This window comes from Eufriesea mexicana, unplaced genomic scaffold, assembly GCF_001483705.2.
Source record: "Eufriesea mexicana isolate 0111107269 unplaced genomic scaffold, ASM148370v2 scaffold4786, whole genome shotgun sequence".
NCBI classification, from domain to species: Eukaryota; Metazoa; Arthropoda; class Insecta; order Hymenoptera; family Apidae; genus Eufriesea; species Eufriesea mexicana.
In genome coordinates, this window is record NW_016912807.1 from 320496 (window position 1) to 339166 (window position 18671).

The 18671-nt window shown below is 40.2% G+C and overlaps 1 protein-coding gene across 2 annotated transcripts; it reads left to right on the forward strand.

Annotated features, from left to right (window-relative positions):
• Nucleotides 1-673: 673 nt before the first annotated feature.
• LOC108551666 (receptor-type guanylate cyclase daf-11) lies at nucleotides 674-18071 on the forward strand. Of its 2 annotated transcripts, XM_017905911.1 has the most exons (15): nucleotides 1986-2087; nucleotides 5448-5715; nucleotides 8706-8803; nucleotides 9561-9713; nucleotides 12762-12887; nucleotides 13262-13501; nucleotides 13711-13839; nucleotides 13947-14076; nucleotides 14414-14536; nucleotides 14609-14698; nucleotides 14771-14894; nucleotides 14972-15190; nucleotides 15269-15360; nucleotides 15460-15589; nucleotides 15710-18071. In XM_017905911.1, exons 1-15 carry the CDS (start codon nucleotides 2068-2070, stop codon nucleotides 17743-17745), a joined length of 3978 nt encoding a protein of 1325 aa, XP_017761400.1. In that variant the 5' UTR covers nucleotides 1986-2067; the 3' UTR covers nucleotides 17746-18071. The 2 variants fall into 2 exon arrangements, with proteins under 2 accessions (XP_017761399.1, XP_017761400.1); XM_017905910.1 differs by lacking the exons at nucleotides 1986-2087; nucleotides 15710-18071 and adding an exon at nucleotides 674-807 and having other exon boundaries at nucleotides 15460-15679.
• Nucleotides 18072-18671: the final 600 nt, after the last annotated feature.

The window sequence follows — 18671 nt, forward strand, 5'->3', positions numbered from 1 at the left end:
GAATGATGTTACATTAAATGAATAGATGTTTAATAATAATAATAAAATTCGCAGTTTAAAAATCAAAAATATTTTCTATTTTTCTTACTAAGCAATTGAGTTGATAAGATAATTTATAATTTAACTTATTTAATGGAATGACCTGATGTGGAATATCGTAGAAGAGGGTTGAAATATGTTGGAACTCGATAGGGTTGTCGTGGATGCGCATTGGACGCTGAAGGAGGCTATCGTGTATCAGCCGACGTTCCTGGAGCGCATCGTCAGTATGCGGTCGCGCATTCTATGCGGAAACACCTGTTTGTTCTTTCGGCTCTTTTATTGCTTTTTAATCGTAAATCTTGTCAAATATCGTGTGTATTAACTCTTCCTAACATATAAAGTAGGAAAAAGAAATTTTCACTATAATCGTCATATATTTAAAAAACGATACAAGAAGGTAAAAATGACGGGAATATAAAGAATATTTGTATTTAAAATTGTTAAGTTGAAAACGAAGTAAAAACAAGAAAGAACAACAAAAAATTTCTTATGAAACTTTTGCAAACACTATTGGATCGTAAGGAAGAAGGTTAGAAAACTAATAGAATAGTCCCGAAATTATTGATTGAGATCAAAGAAGAAAAAGAATTGCTAAACAGATATTGGTGTATCCGCGTGATAAACAGAACACAAGGGCAAAGTATCGTTGAGTGGGAAAAGGAAACGAAAAGCCGAAAGAGCGAAGGAGACGAAGACTTTTAACCGCGAGAGGAACGTCCTCGTGACTTCAACCACGTGTCTCTCGTGGTCCTCGTTTAAACACGCGTAAGAGCAATTTTCTCTATTGACGTACGCCGGTTGTTCGTTGTTGCTCGTACTGATAGACATTCTTGTCTCTTTACTACGAATCTATTCGCGGATAGGAATCGGCATGTGATCTTTTCGAAATTAATTGTTTATTTAATCCTTTCTCGCATGTATTTCCCGTTGACGTTAATGTAATACATATATTGCATTACATTATATTACTTACATTTCTTCCTCTTTCCCCTTAGCATGCAACTAAATGTAAACCTTGTAATATTCCAATTGGACTTGAAAACTTTGCATGTTATCGATCAGAGTGTTAATTGCTCATGTCTGTGACATGTTTCCTCCCATTTCCTTCTATTTGCTCAAACTTCTTTCGGCTTTCAAGTCTCATAAAACTACTGCGATTATACTATTTTGCTAGTTCGTTGCAGTACAAAATGGAGATAGATTTTTATCTACGCGATTCGAGTTGATTCGATTTATTTTATTAATCTCGTTTTTCCTTTTTTAGTCTGTGATATGCGAAAAACCGAGAGTGACGATTATTGTTTTTTTTTTCTTTTTCGTATCACAATTATTATAGTTTCATGATTGAATTGCTTAGGTACCGTCGAATCGAATTGCAAGAATTCCGGCCTTTTTCCGGGAACAGCTTAAGTATCAATTAAATCGATTATATCGAATTTAATTTGCTTCTTTCAGTACTGCATAAAGCTTGGAAAAATGTGACTTAATTTTTTTCCCCGTAAGTCTATCGACTTTTCCTTAGTATCAAAATTCGTTTATCAAAAAAGACTAAAAGAGGAAGAAGAAGAATAGGGGCGAGAGGAAAAAGAAGAAGAAGAGGAAGAAGAAAGGAGAACGATGGTATTTTCTATCAATGGTACACAAATTCACGGGAATGCGTAATGACGGCCATTAATCGGTTGTACTTCGAATGGGTAAACGCGAAGAAGAATCGTTTGAATCCGGAATGAAAAAGATGGTGGTCCGATAGCATTTAGTCGTGCTCGCAAGACAGCGAAGCGCAACGTATGTATATACGTAAGATTGCAGCTCGTAGATTATTTGTAGTCGTTGCCATTGAGATGGTTTGATGGTAGCCCCTTCCCCGCGTACCTTTATATCGAGACTGAATGGACAGAGAGAGCAGCCTCCTCTATGAGATAATACGCCTGGTTGTACCTAAGTCATTCAGGCCCGAAGTCCCCGAATCCATCGAATCGCGAGAGATCGCGCGAGGTGAGGGTGGACACCGTGGCCCCTGCAGTCATGCTCACCATACAAAACGAGTGAGTATATCGGTTTGCATGCGATTAAGTAGCTACACGATAGTTCGGCTGCATCGACGCACCCGTGAATACCTGCCACTGCTGCGCTTTCACATCCTCTAGCTTTTCAGAAATCACCGTCATGCCGATGCTTCCTGCTTCGAGCTTTTGATCATGATTTCAGGGGTTCGATTCGTGACTTTTCAGCAGTTACCAAGCTTATACAGGCGAAGATTAAGCAAATATTCCCCGGCTAGATCGGGCAAAGCTGGCCTTCCTCGAACACTTCTTGCCAAACGGTTTCGTAATTCTTGGCTCTCCTTTTATTTTTCCACACGTCATGTCTCTTTATTCGTCTTTGTTCGTTAAACGAATCGTTTTTCAACCGTTTAAAACTTCTTGGACACCACGTATGTATCTTATACCGAACGGTATGCGCTCTAAGAAAATTCCACTTGCCAATTTCGATTCTTTTTCCCTCGACATCGTTCTACCAAAGGATAAAGCGTCGTCTAGCTCAATGCATTCATCTACTCTTTAAATTTCCTTTCAACGACGGAAGAATCGTAGTCTTTTACCTTCTTTGTTGGTGGGATCATTGTCTCATAGCGATTATGCGGTTTACACGATAGGACTTATAAACGAAATTCTTTACAAACGAGTACGTGGTAACCGTTGGAAGTAACCGATTCCCCGTGACTTCGTGATTATAAGATCCTCGATAGCGTAGTTCCTCTAATAAGATCGGAATATCGAGCGACGATATTTTAATGTGACCACTTACCGATCATCTTACTTTTTACAGATTTTTGTTCCCAGATATATACCCGTTTTCTAATCGCTGTTAATCGACAAATATCACATGAACGTTTTATAGTTTCAACAAGACGTAAATCGTTTTACGAGCTTTTGCTTATAGGGGAAAAATCCGTGATACGATGCACGCAATTACGAAGGTGCGGTTCCGGGTAGATGCTGTGACGTGGTTCCACGGATCGACGTGGATTCCCTTTGCATCGTGTGTAGTAACATGGCAATAAACCACTACAGTAGCGGTGCATAATCTAATGGCGGGTTGCCTCCTGCGACAAGTATGGGACAGTAGAGGGACGGCTTGCACCGTGCCTCCCTGCGGTTCATTAATTGCAGCTTGCTCTCTCGACTAGTATCCCGTTATTCCGATCGTCCAAGCGACAACAACAACCAGGGGTTGAGAAGGGAAAAACCTCGTCACACGTGTCTACAACATGCCTGCATTCTCGAAGGAAAGCATAGAAAGCTATGAGTTTTCTTTGTCACTCTTTTACTCTTCCAGTTTCTTCCTCGATGAGGATATTGATCGATCATCGTGCCTGATAATTCACACCTGGATCGAGTTCTCTGCACTCTGATTCTGCATCGTGCTCCATCCATACGCGAGGATTTTTACCTTAGGATTCGTACCAATTTACGAAACATTCCAACGATTTCGCTGCTTTCCCTTTCGAAGTTTACGACAGATACGATCTCCGATGAAAGCAATTCGCGAGATTGCTTTACACATACTCCCCCTAAGCTTTACGCCTTCGTTTCTCTATACAACGTGCAATTTGACATTTTTTCTCCAAATAACGAACTATTTATTTCTCGTCGACCATACGAGTGAATTTGACTTTTGCTAAACTATTTTAACCACGTGACTCACTAAGTATATCTCGTAATATCTTGGTATTCATCGGAATTATCGTATAATGTACGTAGATCCTGTTCCTGGAATGTATTTTATTAAGAACTCGCCGAGATACTCGATAACAGTTCACCTGCAATTATTCACGTCGACGTGGCTGCTGTTAAACCAGAGACAGACCTTCGTGAAAGAGACAATTAAACGTTCTTGCATTCTTTTCTACGATCCGTTTAACCCAGATTATCCTTATCGTCGTTTCCGGGAATGAGAGAATTAGTTTCGTGGCGCGCAAAGTTTAGAGAAAGGGAAGGGTCTTGATCTTAAACTTGCTCGACTGTCGTGACATTATTACCTCGTATTTAGAGAACAACGGACAATGCACGTCACCGACGATCATTTCGTTCGGCTGCGGTTTACGGAAGTCAGCTGCGAGCAACGTCTCCCTGTTGCTCTGCCATCGTGCGTTCTTCGAAAGCTAAACACAGCCACCATATTTTCCGATTGTGCCAATTAATCGGACATAAAGATTCACCTGGATTGGAAAGGCAAACTGGAGACACTGTAATATCCATTCCGCACTCGATTATCATTGGCATTGGCTACTCGACAACGTGTTTCGCAGCAGGAGAGATAAAAGGAGAACGTGACGATTGCGAGCTTTTCGTTGGAGATGGAAACGAGAGGAATGTGCTTACTAATTTGTGTCTGAAGGTATACTCGTGACAATCAACCACTATTCAACCGTTGGCTGCCGTTCGTTCGATCCTCTCCTTAGGCGTTTGATTTTCCTTCACAACGTGTAAAGGAAAAACACGTGTATCAAAGGAATCGCTCGTGCAGACCGATGTCAAAGGCTTTTCTTTCTTCTCGAGGTCTTGTTCGTTCGTTACTCGTTTGCTCGATTATTTAATTTCCCTGGCGAATCGAGAGGACACAGCGGATATATCCGTGGATCATTGGAAAGTCACGAATACAAATATACCCGTGGCGTTGGAACGCCGAGGTGCATACACCTCCACGCACGCTTGAAATAATTTAGAAAGGTAAACGGATGAAATGTCATGCAGGTTGAAACGTCGATATCTGATAATCGAGCATCCAAAAGGCTCGTACGAGTAAGGTGACATTTTGTTGGCCATTAAATTCATAGTCCCGCATCGAATGATGCACAGGCGTAAGAGTTGCCCATAAAGTTGCACGCGTATGCCGATGTGGAACTACTCGTGATCTACTCTCACAGGTTAAATGTATATCTAACTTTCAATCGGTTAAAGAATGACTCTTGTATGCTGTGCAGTTGAGCGTAAATAGTCTCCTTTTAATGTAGTTAAGTGTAAAATAGCTCGCATAGTTTAATTACAATGCTTGCCCCGCTTGTGGCGCGTACACGCGCGTTCACCTACACAGCCTCTGCTCCGTCCTCGCAAACGGTTTCAATGCGTATGCACGTTCTGCACCTGCAACCAACAACTTGTAAGCCTGCGATCACCGATGTTCATTCGACGAAAATTCGAATATTTTTTATCGATCGTTCCATTATCGTGTGCGACATTGAAACGTATCACGATATTTTTATAAACGAGCACACCAACGCAAGCATCCTCGTCGTTCGTGTTCATGGCTGTCGTAGTTAGTGTCGTAATTGTCATTATCGCGCTCAAAGCAAATGCATCACTTTCGGTTAGGTATTCAGGGAAACGGTTCAATTATTTTAGCATGTCACCGCGTAATGGCTCGTGCGTGGCGGAAGTAAGCTCGGTGAGGAGCCTCTCGTCCGATGATGTCTCGGCAACGAAGGCGAATCGAAAGAAGTCCTGCTGGGCACGTGCCACGGATCCGGCTCATCGTCGTGGACGTCGAATTCAGCTGCTGCAAATGCTGGTGCTACCATTCATACCGATCCTAGCATTGATCGTCCAGACTGCTAACACCCTTCACGACATCCTCATCTATCGGCAGGAGGTCTCTGACATTGAAACGCAGGTAATCCAAGGGTTAAATGTTTCTTGAATCAGATATACGTATGTGTATTTGAAGCTAGATTAGTCTCCTAGACTCTCGCAAGTTTTGCAAGTTTCGTTTTCAGCTTGTCTTCATCGATTCGAATCCGAAGCGAGTTAATCTTACGATCGGGCAAATCTGTGCATCGGGAAGTGCCATTTACTCGGACTATTGGTAATTTCGCGAGAATTAATCTACGAATTTTCTAAATGTAACGAAGGAACGAGTAAACTCGTACCACACCTACGCGTTCGTCCTTTTTGTCATAGTCGGTGTAATTCCCATCTTACCGTCCATTTCTTCGATTGTTCTAGCGCAAAGAGTATAGATCGTGATAATGAATCAGTTTGCCAGACCCCTGTGCATGATTTACAATGACTCTCGATTCCTTTATGGCAGAGTAATTTCTCGAAAATGAATTACTGCTTGTTAAACCGGGTAGATAAATCTCGAGTTACTGCCTGTTGCTCGTCCATGGCTGACTGGTAACTGTTATTTACGCATTGAAATTTCTCGATGGGATGCGTTTATCGGAAAAAAGGCCGGATGAATTTTTCGATTTGGTTCACGGAATTATCCGTATTAAAAGCTTCGGATTTGCAACGCTTGTGTTTGCACAAAAACACGATGAAATTTAATAAAATTGTATTGTTTTCCTCTGGCAATTTATTCGCAACGTCGCAACGATTATCGACAAATTCGAATCGGTAGAAACCCTTTTATGGTCGACCTCGATTCTTCATTTTCCAGTTCAATACCTTCTTTAATGCATAGTCGCTTTCCTTAATACCGAACATGCTAAATTTTAATGAGATCCAGCTCGATAAAATATGATAACATTCGTTTCTTAACATTGATACTTGCTCGATAGCGGCTTTTATAATTAAAATCGTGTCAAATCGATTATTTAAAAGTGCTCGCATTCGATACTTGACTTTCTGATAAACTTGTTTTTCGAATCGACGCGACGCTTTCTCTCGGCACAAAAACAAGAGTAAAGCTGTGGAATTCGGTACAAAACACGCTTTTCGAGGAGAATTAAAATACGTTCACGAGCCATTTACTGCTATTTCTCTTCTTCTTTTTTTCACCTGCAATTGGTATTGGTTTCCTTCGTGAAAAAAATGATTTCTTTTTACGCGGATTACACCGTTTCGATTCGTTGCTAATATCGATTTATCGATTTATCGATTACGTACCATCAGGGATGATATTTTCTATTGCGATGTAAATAACTAGCAATAACCAATTCTATCATAACACAATGCATTGGTCATCAACAAAGGTACATGGGTATTGTTTCATGGTGCATCGAGTTCTTCACAATGGTTCTTCATACAGAATCGTATTGTTACCAGCTAGCGATCGATCCTCCAAAATAGATGGAATTCTAGCTAACGACAGGGGAAGTGCGACAACAAGTTTTCGATGATTCTATTACAACTCCAAAAGCACACTCGCGACGAGCATTGTCGAATCGTTCTCGAATTGCACTATACCATTGGAACGTAGAGTAACAGGTTTCTTCTTTTTCGAGTCTCGATCCCCATTCTTGTCGAACCTTACTAATTTGTCAACGGAGGGCTGATCACCGAGCAAACGATCAGCAATGGTTGACTAAAGAAGATTAACATCCCTTAATTTTCACCCTTAGCCGTTGTCGACAAAATTTCCATACTAGAATGAAGTAGTCTCGTTTCGTTCGAGGATGGTCATTACGGTAGCGTATCCCTGGAAGGGTTGAGGAAGTGGAGGAGTGGTAGATCCGATCGAAATTCATCGAAACGGGGTGTAACCTGGAGTGCACCGTTCGATCTCGAGTTACTTGTTTGACGAGTACGGTGGCGTGGCACGAGGAAAGGCGGAAAAGAATGGACGCATTCTCCTCTTTGCTTGTCCTCGTCCCTATCTTCATCGTTCCCGGTGTTTGCCGTCGTCCTGCTAAGCGTGTCGAGAGTTTTATACCCGTTGCTGCTCTGCCACGCCCTCCATAATTAAAATCTATAGGAAAACCGAAGAACGAACTTAATTTGCCTTTTAAAGGCATCGCCTTTTTCTCCTATTTTGTTGATCAAAATTAAATTGTTCGCGATACCCGCCACTGAGTGATTACATCGATTGCTTCGGCATTTGCGATATATTAAATTTCTTCGTAGGAAAAGGATGCTTTTATTCACCAGCCTCGTACACTTTGGAAGCTCTAGCGAGAGAAATTTCTCGAGTTTCTAAAAATTATACTCGTTTTCGTGCATGGATCGAAGCTACCCTGACGTAGATCCGTATTCGTTGGGCGACACGTTCGCGATTAATTCTGGCATAGTGGCTACAGCATTAACAGAACAGGAATGCAAACCTGATATTATCTCGTTCGATGTTTCACATTCTTCATGGGTGAATATGTCAAAGCTGTGCATTATTGAAAATCCTCGAATGAGCCCGAAAACGACAAAGATTAAATCAATTTGAACGTTGACAAAACAAACGTTTCAACAAAATTTCAACGTTGTTTTGTTTCGCAAGATCCTAAAAAGCTGACTCGATGTTTCGGAATTATTTTCTGTAATGGCTGTCCGAGTCTCGATTTATAATTGGTGAAACGGTGCATGGGGTTGAAACGTAGAAGCATGGCAAGTATAACGGAAGGCCATTTAGGTACTTAGAAGTTCGAGTGACCACACGATGTGTGTCTAGGATGTATTCACCCTCCCTATACCGTTCACTTTGTCCTTTCGTCCCTTACGATTAGTTCCATCTCCTTTCGGAAGTTTCACGAACTCGGGAACAACACTGGCTATTAACTGGCAAAGCTTCGGTCCGTGCATTTTACGATACTCTAATCGTCCGACTGGAACAGTTTCCAAGAGAATATCCGTCTTAAAGTTATCGTTGCGTTTTATTTTCCTCGAATTATTTTGATTTTCATCCCCCTTCATTGCGAATATCGATCGAGTATGGTTATGAACTTCTTACAGGTAACAATCGCCACAGACTTGGGGAAGGTTGTCACGCGGATGCAGCTGGAAAGATCCGAGGTTGCATTCTTTATTTACACCAACGGCAACACTCTAAGGTATCAGCATGCAGTGTGTTGTTTAGTTTTCTCAGACCTTTCGTGTACGGGAAGGTTAGAGAAGCACGATCTAAAGCTGTGTTGCACGCCGTTGTTCATTCATACGAAATGCATAAGATGCCATGGAGTTCGTTTCACTGTTTTGCCAGGGGCCTTTAAAATTGCTTGATCTCTCGGTATACGTGACTCTATAACAAAAGCCATTCTTCCAAAGGGAAGGAACCCTTTAACGTACAGAGCAATGAAAACAAATGGGACAACGGGGTATTCTCTAATCAAGACACCACCGGCGCAATACACTTTTCCTAGCATTTCGAGAAAGCAATCGCGTCACGGAATGCGAGAACAGCCTGCGATCCTTATAACTTACGATTTAAATAAAGATTCGTTCCAGGCGAATTATAGAGTGCGGAAAAATCGCGTGCGATTAATCTCAGCGGCTTCCTAAAATCTGAAATTGTCTGCGAATTGTAATTATTGGCACTCGCAAAATTCAAGGTTCGAGGTAGCGATTAGAGTCGCATGATCGGTGAAACGTAGCATATTGGCCTGACCCTTCCGCTTCGACTGTTCTATAGAACCGAGGGAAACTCTGTGAAATATTAACGAAATTTCGCTGGTAAAAATAATTCTGGATCCTTCGGAAACGTCTCGTCTTTGTGAATGCAACGTCGACTAAAACGAATGAATAAGCCAACCTCTCCGCCAATTTATCGACGCACCACTAATACGCCATGGTCTCTTGCACCTGTTCAAGGTCGAACTTGACGCAGAGGTTCGCCATAACCGATCAGGCTCTTCATAACATGACTACGTGGCCCCTGGTCTCGGTACCGAGGGACGAGAGCAAGACGCAAACCTATGACGTGGTCAGCAAAGAGGCCTTCCAAGCACGCCTCGAGGATTTCAGGTAACGAATCGATTAGCAAATACTCGACGGCTCTCTTCACTCCAGACAGAATCCACGTGTATTACACGCTAATGACGTCAGAGGATCCCTTATGTGCCTGACAGCTTTACCTTAATTACCATAACTTTCTTGACGCAACCGATTAAACGGTTGTGATTTCCTTCGTCCTCGGCCTTGCGCTCCTTTTGTCAGCGATTGATAAATTAAACGGACTAAATTCCGGAGAATTTGAAGTAGAAACTCCACGTTGATCATTTACGACGCGCCAAAGGAAGGACGGCTACCTATGAAAGAGACATTTAATGGGGAAATGTACATGCCACGTGGTTAATTCTAATACCGGCCTTTGTTGAAACGACACACGATTGCATGGAAAGTTACGGTGGAATCCTCTATTCCCTCCAGTCTTCGTTCCGACACTTGTTGAATTTCCATTCAGCCTTAAAGTGGACAATTCTCTTCTTCCGCGTATCTTTCCCTTTTACTCCATAGAAGAACTTTCTTTTCCGATCTACGAACAGTTCCATGCACTTTTTTTCCCCCTCGTTTCGCAAGTTCTCGCTCCTGTCGCGCATATTTTGTACGCGATAATTAACGCTCGTTAGTGAGAATACTGTAGAAGGAATTTTAATAATATCGCTCAAACGAGATGCGTCAGACGAGGTGCATCAAAAGCGACAATATTTCATCGTTAATATCGTGTGTGTACGTGGAAGGAAAAAAAAATAAATGCTCGTGCACCAGACGGCACGAATTTTCATCAATCGATCATATTCATCACGCTTGCGTCGCATAGTATATTATGGTGGTAAAATCATTTTAATACGCACACAAGAACAACTGGTACAATAGTATTACTCGATCACCTAATTAGAAAGGGAGAGCCAAAAGGCGCGGCAAAGAAGATACGTACGGCATGGTAAAACGGTGTATGCTTTTATAATAGCACCGTCGTGTCGTATTTGTCTTGGCATATCGATCGATTATAAAAATACGTAGCCAGGATCCGGTTTTTCCAAGACCGAGCCCGAGACGAACCATCGTTACATCTCGACAAAATATGCAAATGTGCGGTTCATCATTGAAACCTTTCAAATTCCCTTTAGCTTTTCGGAACGTTGTGTTGTCGAATTTGCATAAAATGGATCCATATAGGGGAAGAGATTAGGACAGATAGTCTGACGATAGACTTGGAATCACAGTTCATAGGCAAACGGAAATAGAACGAAGTAGTATTTATGCGTCTCGATCAGAAATATTTGCAGAAGGCACATCTTTCGTTCGAACGAATTGAAAACTGCGAGCCAGTTTGTCACTGGGTACATATACCCGATAAATCGATAGAGGCCAAGAGTAGGTATACATCGGTATGGACAATCCCGATTCGTAGTTCACGAAATTGATTTGTTCCAGAGAAGTAGGAAATCGCGAGATTCGAGCAAAAGCTGATCTACAATATTCTCTTGCAAAATATCGAGGAAAAGATTATTGAAAGAATTACTCTGATGAGCTTACTAGACATGTGGCAAATCTGCCCCGCAAACGACACCAATTAAAGGGATTATATTTCCAGTATAAATTAATCGTCTATATAACCATAGACGTAGATTATTCGCATTTAAACACTTTCCAAGATCGTTAGATGAGAAAGCAAGGAATTTTAAAGCAGCTTCTCGCCTCTGTCCATTTTTATTCAAATTTATTTGATGCATTAAAGTAGAAAATGTACGAATGGGTACCCAAGTATCTGGTTATTCGCACAAGGGTTAAATACAGGCTTGCAATTAGTTACGAAGTAAGGTAATGAAATACGGAAAGAAAATAGGAAAATACGGAAGATCTTGATTTCTTCTGGCGATGTCGAATTGAGGTATCGTCATACCAAAAGCATCGAATTCTAGGTACTCTTGTATAGGAAATTCTCCATCGATGACCCGAGGGTTTGTGGCTTTCGCGTTGGCTATTATACGAACATATGTCAGATAATAGAACACATTTCTGTCAGCGGGAGCGCCGGTAACAAGCTGCTAACAATCCTCTTCTTGTGCCGGCAAAGATATTACACGGCTGACAAAGATGACGGAGAGGAAGAATGCGTGTTAACTCGATTTCATCGAAGACAAAATAACACCGTCCGGTTTCCCGGTGTTCTATTAATCTTCGAACGATCGATCGATCAGTCGCCAACTGAATTAATTAGCGTAGCTATCTAGACGATTATTTTCAACGATCTAACAAGCTTCTATCACCGTGGCTAGTTACATTTTGGCGAACTAATGCCCTAATGACATTCGTTCCGTGTCGTCTCTGTGAAACGAGGCTGAAATATGTGATCCAATTATCGAATACTCTCGAAGCGACAATTATCGACTAATTCGTCCTGTCATCGTAGACAAACACGATCCAGAGCAATAAGATTTAAAAACGCGTACCGCTTAATCCCATGCGATAAAGGTTTTGCGTCTCATTAAAATGTCAAATGAGAGTAACACATAAGCTGTAATAAATTCCCTCAAAGAAATCGTACGTCATTTTTCCTTTGTCGCTTCTCGGCCTTCTCTGTCGAACTACCTTTATGAGCAATGGATGAGGTTGTCACACATGAGCGCGTGACCGCCCATTTGGAGCAGTAGACAATATTTTTAGACCCCTCTGCCCGCCTCCCTCTTTCCACCCCTCCTCTGTTTTCTCTTTGCCGTTCTATGACTATCATGTATCTGACTAAAAACTGCCTCGATACAACGAATACCTCTAATATCTGTCGACTAGATTCAACCTTTCTTCATTACGCAGACGCTAGATCGCAACCATGATATTTCAGGGTCTCCTCCCTTCCGTACTTGTGCATAGCACTTGAAAATTCCTCTATTCTGTGTAAACAGAGGAAGAAGGACAAGCGAACAATGACAAAATTCGGAAAATCGATGCAACCTCTTACCACCCTTAAAGTATATAAGAAACGGACATGCAACGGTTCAATTTTTGACGCATAAACAGAGACTTATTGTTAGTGCAGCACTATAAGTACAAAGTTTGTTCGTTTCTTAGACAGAAGATAAGTTCGGAAGAGAGCAGTATCACCGAAGTGTTGACATGGTATACAAGCGTGAACGCAGCGATGTTGGACCATCTGACTAATCAGATCAAAGAGACGGACAACAGCGGAGTTTGGAGGTAAAAGAAAGAATTTTATTAGCGATTTTGTCGTGGCAGACATACTGATATTTTACAGACATTTCTTGTAAAATAATGGCACTGCGTTTCGTTAAAGTCGTGACACGGAAAGGAAAAGAGTGGATGGTTAACTTGAGCGGAACCATTTAAGTAAATCAATTTTTCAGTTAGCGGAAAGAAAGTTTGCATAAGCAGGATGGAAAGTTGTAAAGTACATCAAGTTACTCGAAGCTTGTCTGAAATGAGAATTAATTCTAAAGTTTAAGTAACGGTTAAATCCTCGTTTTATCGTCGCTCTATATACGTTCTATCGCCGCGACAGCTGTACGATAAGCTTTTGAATTCGTGTAAATGGTAATATCTTGGTGTTTCAGGTATTTGATAGCTTTTAAAAATTTGCTGAGAAGCATCGAGAGCTTGGGTATTGCTTCCGTGTATGGAATCAATTACTTTGGGCGTGGAATCCTTGTGGGGGACAATTACGTCAGCTACGTTCGCCATGAAGCTCTTGGACGTGATCTCCTCAGCGGATCTCTCACTTATGTGCCTTCTCTCAAACATTTTTACGCCGAACTCACCCGCACCATGCCAGACTATGGAAGAATTAAATCCAGGTACGAAAAGACCATATTAAAAATACTAAAAGAGAAGGAAGAGAGAGGGACCTTTCAAACTCTGGGCCAACTTTCAACTTGTTGAACGGATAAAAAAACTTTCGAAATCTAAGCAGAACTTGTATAATAGAACGAGTAAGCGAAAAGTTTGAGCGTCGGCGTATAAAATGCATGAAACAAGGGAGATAGGTTTGTTTGATGCATTACAGACGAGATGAAATCCTCCAGAATCAGAAGAGAGAACCGAGCGTCGACGATGCGATCGCTTATTTCGATTCAATGGCAACTTACGTGGATGAGCTCCGTAAACTTCAACGAGAATTACGTCACATGATTAGGTAAACCTTCATAACGCATGTTGTAATTTCACGGTTGCTAAAATTTTGAATGAAAATACATAGTTTTAGTATGATTATACTTGAATTAAACAATTATAATTCAACAGGGATTATGTGAATTCTACTTTACAAGATGCAAGTAACAAAGAAGTTGCCGGAATAGCTATAGTTGTACTAGTTTTGGTTGTTTCTCCTATCATTATAATACTAGTACGTAACGCAGTAGCAACGATTCAAGTAAGTGATTATCCTGTACAATTCGTACCTAATTGTTGCTTCTCAGAGATTATATGAGTACAATTGTAATATAATTAAACGAAAATTCAATTCGTTTCTAACCGCTTCATTTTTATATATAATTCTAATATTCGAGACTGTCCACTTTTGCAACCGAAAACAAAGTGTCAAATTCTATTGACAGTAACATCAGTCAATTGTTATTATTTTTAACTGATTACGACTGCAACAGTATAAGTCTCTTATTCAGATCGTTAAAGATGTGACGAGTCAGTCGATTTTTGTCACCACTCTATATCGTTATTAGTAAATATATTTTTGTCTCGAACAATTTTAGATGTATGCAGCTAATTTGGCACAGAAGGCACGAGAATTGAAACAAGAGAAGGGGAAAAGCGATACGTTGCTTTTCCAAATGTTGCCTCCCAGCGTTGCTCAACAACTGAAACAAACACAGCAGGTAGCTAATTAACAACTATCCTAGTAAATATTACGTTCTCAATTATTGACAATTGTTTCGTTTGTTTAAAAGGTTCCAGCAGAATATTACGAAGCAGTAACCGTGTATTTTAGCGACATCGTTGGATTCACAGAAATTGCTGCGGAGAATACTCCCCTAGAAGTAAAATTCTTTACCGACATGTATAAAATGCTTCCCAATTTATTTGTACTTTAAGTTATTATATCTTTGTAGGTAGTTACTTTTCTAAATTCAATCTATAAATTGTTCGATGGGCGTATTGAATGTTACGATGTATATAAAGTTGAAACAATTGGCGATTCATACATGGTTGCTTCTGGCTTGCCTGTTAGAAATGGTAAAGACCTTTCGTCAGTCCATACGATCGTATACATTGTACAAAATATTCTAATCTAACGATGATTTTTGTTAAAGGAAATAAACATGTATCCGAAATAGCGACAATGGCCCTCGATCTTTTAGCAGCATCGTCGGTATTTCAAGTACCAAAGCGACCCGGAGAACGTCTACAAATACGAAGCGGTGCCCATACAGGACCTGTAGTTGCTGGAATTGTAGGAAGCAAAATGCCTCGTTATTGCCTATTTGGGGATACTGTAAATACGGCCAGCCGTATGGAATCAACTGGAGAAGGTTTCTTATCAACTTTCTTAATTTTCATATTAAACGCACATTTCTATATATTTTAACTTTGATTTATTTTATCCAAAGCTCTACGAATACATATTAGTCTAGAAATGAAGAAAGCTTTGGATGCTGTGGGAGGTTTCAAAATCGTACATCGTGGTTTGGTAGATGTCAAGGTAAATGTTTTGAACAACATACGTATGTATATTGTATCTACGTGTATCTATCGTGAGATATATATTAAACAGAATACCTGAATAAAACTAATTTTTTAGGGAAAGGGACTAATGGACACCTACTGGCTGGAATGTAAAGACGGTGGCATCGGTCGTGCAGCAGAAATAAGTCTGCCCCCGTTCTTCGAAGATGTCCGACCAGTTTTCATACGCCGATTACGGGAGGAAGGTACCCTTTGATGCGAGCCGTATTCCCGACGGGATCTCTGGTACCTGAACCGACCACCTACTCCTTACATCCGTCTTTCGCAACCCAACCTTATCGATCACTTAAAGAAACCTACTCAAGGTCGTAAGAACCGACTGTCTCATCCAAATCTCCACATTACTCCGGTTAAACCACCTCCACAATCGCAGTCTAGTATCGAATCTCAAGACTCTGCGACATACGAAGGAACTCAATCAACGACGCCCTGTCCACCAAGTTATTCTCCAGCTAGTCAACGCAGCCGTTACTCCCAACCGAATCTACCTACTCTTCTGATATCCCACGACAGAAGATCCGGAGGTTCGACAGATCGTCGTATACGAATGTCTCAGCCTACGTTAAACTCCAGTTTTAGCGGTATTAATTTTGCCGGAATGAATCGCAGCTCTAGACTGTCTTACACGAGTCTCAGAGCAGCTTCTGGAGATAACAGTATCAACGAGGAAGAAAGATTATCAGCGCGGAGTGTACAAGGTTTTGGTGGAAGCTCGAGAGGAAGCTTAACGATGGACCCAGGTTCTTCGAGGCTGTCTCAGCCAGACGTAACGCGATTTATCTTACGCCAAGACGTACCGGCGAAACGTGAACGCCTCTCTCAGTCAACTCTAGTTATTGGTGATTATCATCCTGGCCGTGGTCAACAGAGATTATCTCAACCTTGCCTAAGCACAGGGAAAGACCTCAATTTACCCACGATGGTATTTCATTCTCCTTCTCCACCGCCTGTCAAACACAAAAGATTCTCCCCTGCCATACACGCTAGCCAGAGAGACCGTCTGTCGCAGTTGGATATTGGTGCTAAATACAGAAACTTCAAAGAATCCGCTGTGACGAAATTTAATCGAGATAGGTTTTCAATACCGGAACTAGAAACGCAGAACGATCTTAGATTAATAGCTGGCACGCCTAAGCAAAGATTTAGTTTAGACAGTCAGTTGACTCGTAATCAGGATGTAACTCGGTCCAGATTATTGCCAATTGCTAGTTCACCTATCAGTGAACACCAACAAACTAAAATTGACGAACAAACGGGAATTCCTGGAGGTAAACTTAAAAGTCCCACTAGAGAAGGCCTTGGAAGTGTGCTTGTGGCAAGCACAACTCCAATACTACCACCAAGTGAAAGACAATTGCTGACAACCGAGTTAAGTAAAATAGCAACTGCATTTAACTCGACAGCGTTAATTACGACACAACAAAAGAGCCAGACAACACTTAGGACAAGTAAACTGCATAGATCAGTTTCACCAATTCCTACCAGGGAAAGAATGTCAGTACCTGAAATAAGAAATTCGAGTTTACGCCGACTGCTTGATCCACCGACGAGGCAAAGACATAGTATCACTGGCAATCTTAGACAGAGCATAATTTCACCCATTAAACCTCTTGACTTTGGCAAAAAGTCACCGAAACATTTGTTCGAAGAGGCTCTGGAAAGATTTCGAAAAGACGAGAAAGAAGAAAATCGAAAGAATGAAATTTCACATTCGGAAACTCTTGTGGATATAATTGATGAACCTAAACATATTCAAAAGCATTACTCATATACATACGAAAGTACGGACGATAGTTCCTCGATACTTGGAAAAATAAACATGTCCGCGATACCAAAGAAAAAGTATTTAGAAAGTAATTTCGATGAAAATGAACAAGTGATCACTACAGTGATCGAAACCGACGTACCAATGATAATGGCTAATCCGAAATACGTAAAGAAATCATCCTATTCGAGCGAGACCCCAAAATGGATTAGGAAATATTTAGAAAACGAGAGTCCGAAAGTAGGAAGGAAGACGATGAGCAACAAAGAGAAAACTAATAGAAGAAATAGTCGAAGGAAAAATTCTTTGGAATCGGTGGAAGGCGAGAAAATTACAGATAAAGTTCGTTCAAAGTCAGTAAGTAGCGGTGAAAGAAGTCCGATGTTAAAAAACACCGGAATACAGTCTGAATTGAAGAATATAAAAAATACGTATGTAAGAATTGTCCCTTCAAATAAAAGTCAAGAAAACAGGTACGAGGTAAAGATAGAAAATAATTGGATGGATGGAAATATTCATGAATTGTATGTCGATGAATGTGACAATACGGATTCCGATGATTCCACGTCCATTTAAATGAAACTAACGATACTAATGATAATGATCGAACAAATAAAACAAGAAAAATTTGTGCAACTAATCTATAATGGTATTTATAAATTGATGCAGTGAGAGATTAAAAAAATTTCGTATTCTGTACTTAAACCATTCAAACATTACGAATTTTATAAAAATTGATATTTTCACTAGTTAATGATTAAAGACCATGTAATAGGAAACAGTTTAATTAGCCTAAAGCACATTTTGAGAATGAAATAACGAAAACTGACATGCCCGATCCCAAGTATTTTCTCATATTACTGTGTATATTGTGAATTAATAATTGTAATCAACAGAGATTCACCGACAAAAAAAGAAATTTATATTTGTAACAATGATGACTTCTGGATCTCAGTATATTATGTTCATTCAAATTGAGAAGCGTTATCTTTATCCATATGCTATTAAAATATCTTGTAAATACCATGAATTATATTCATGTTATGTTTAATATCAAATGTATAATTAACAAATTTTAGAGAAATTAAAGATATCGGATTCTGTTTTGTTTTTATCGTTATTCATATTCAATTCGTATCTAAAATATAAAATTTTGTAACGCTTACTACTATGAGTAAAGGATCAGTGAAAACATATTTTACCTACTATTAGCATATTAAATATATAAACAGCATGAAATGTACATTTTCTCGTCAAAATACCACCGTGATTTTACGAAATGGGTATTAAAAAATTTATATTTTTTTTTCTATACTAGTCATCGATGAGATTCACGCGTGAATGCCATCTCAAATTCCTATTAACGAAGTTTAAGCCTTATCTCCAAAAAGCTCGTTTGTAGCATGAACGTTACGCTATATATATTGATACATATTAAAATGTTATGATATTATAACAGCAAAACGTAATTGATGTAATGTTATAATATCGTAAACTCGGTA

Excerpts from the sequence above, each read along its gene's own strand:
- LOC108551666 (XM_017905911.1), top strand. The coding sequence starts at position 2,068 with ATGCTCACCATACAAAACGA. Across the intron at positions 8,804-9,560 it reads ACCAACGGCAACACTCTAAG|GTCGAACTTGACGCAGAGGT; the intron begins GTATCAGCATGC and ends CACCTGTTCAAG. Across the intron at positions 13,840-13,946 it reads GAATTACGTCACATGATTAG|GGATTATGTGAATTCTACTT; the intron begins GTAAACCTTCAT and ends ATAATTCAACAG.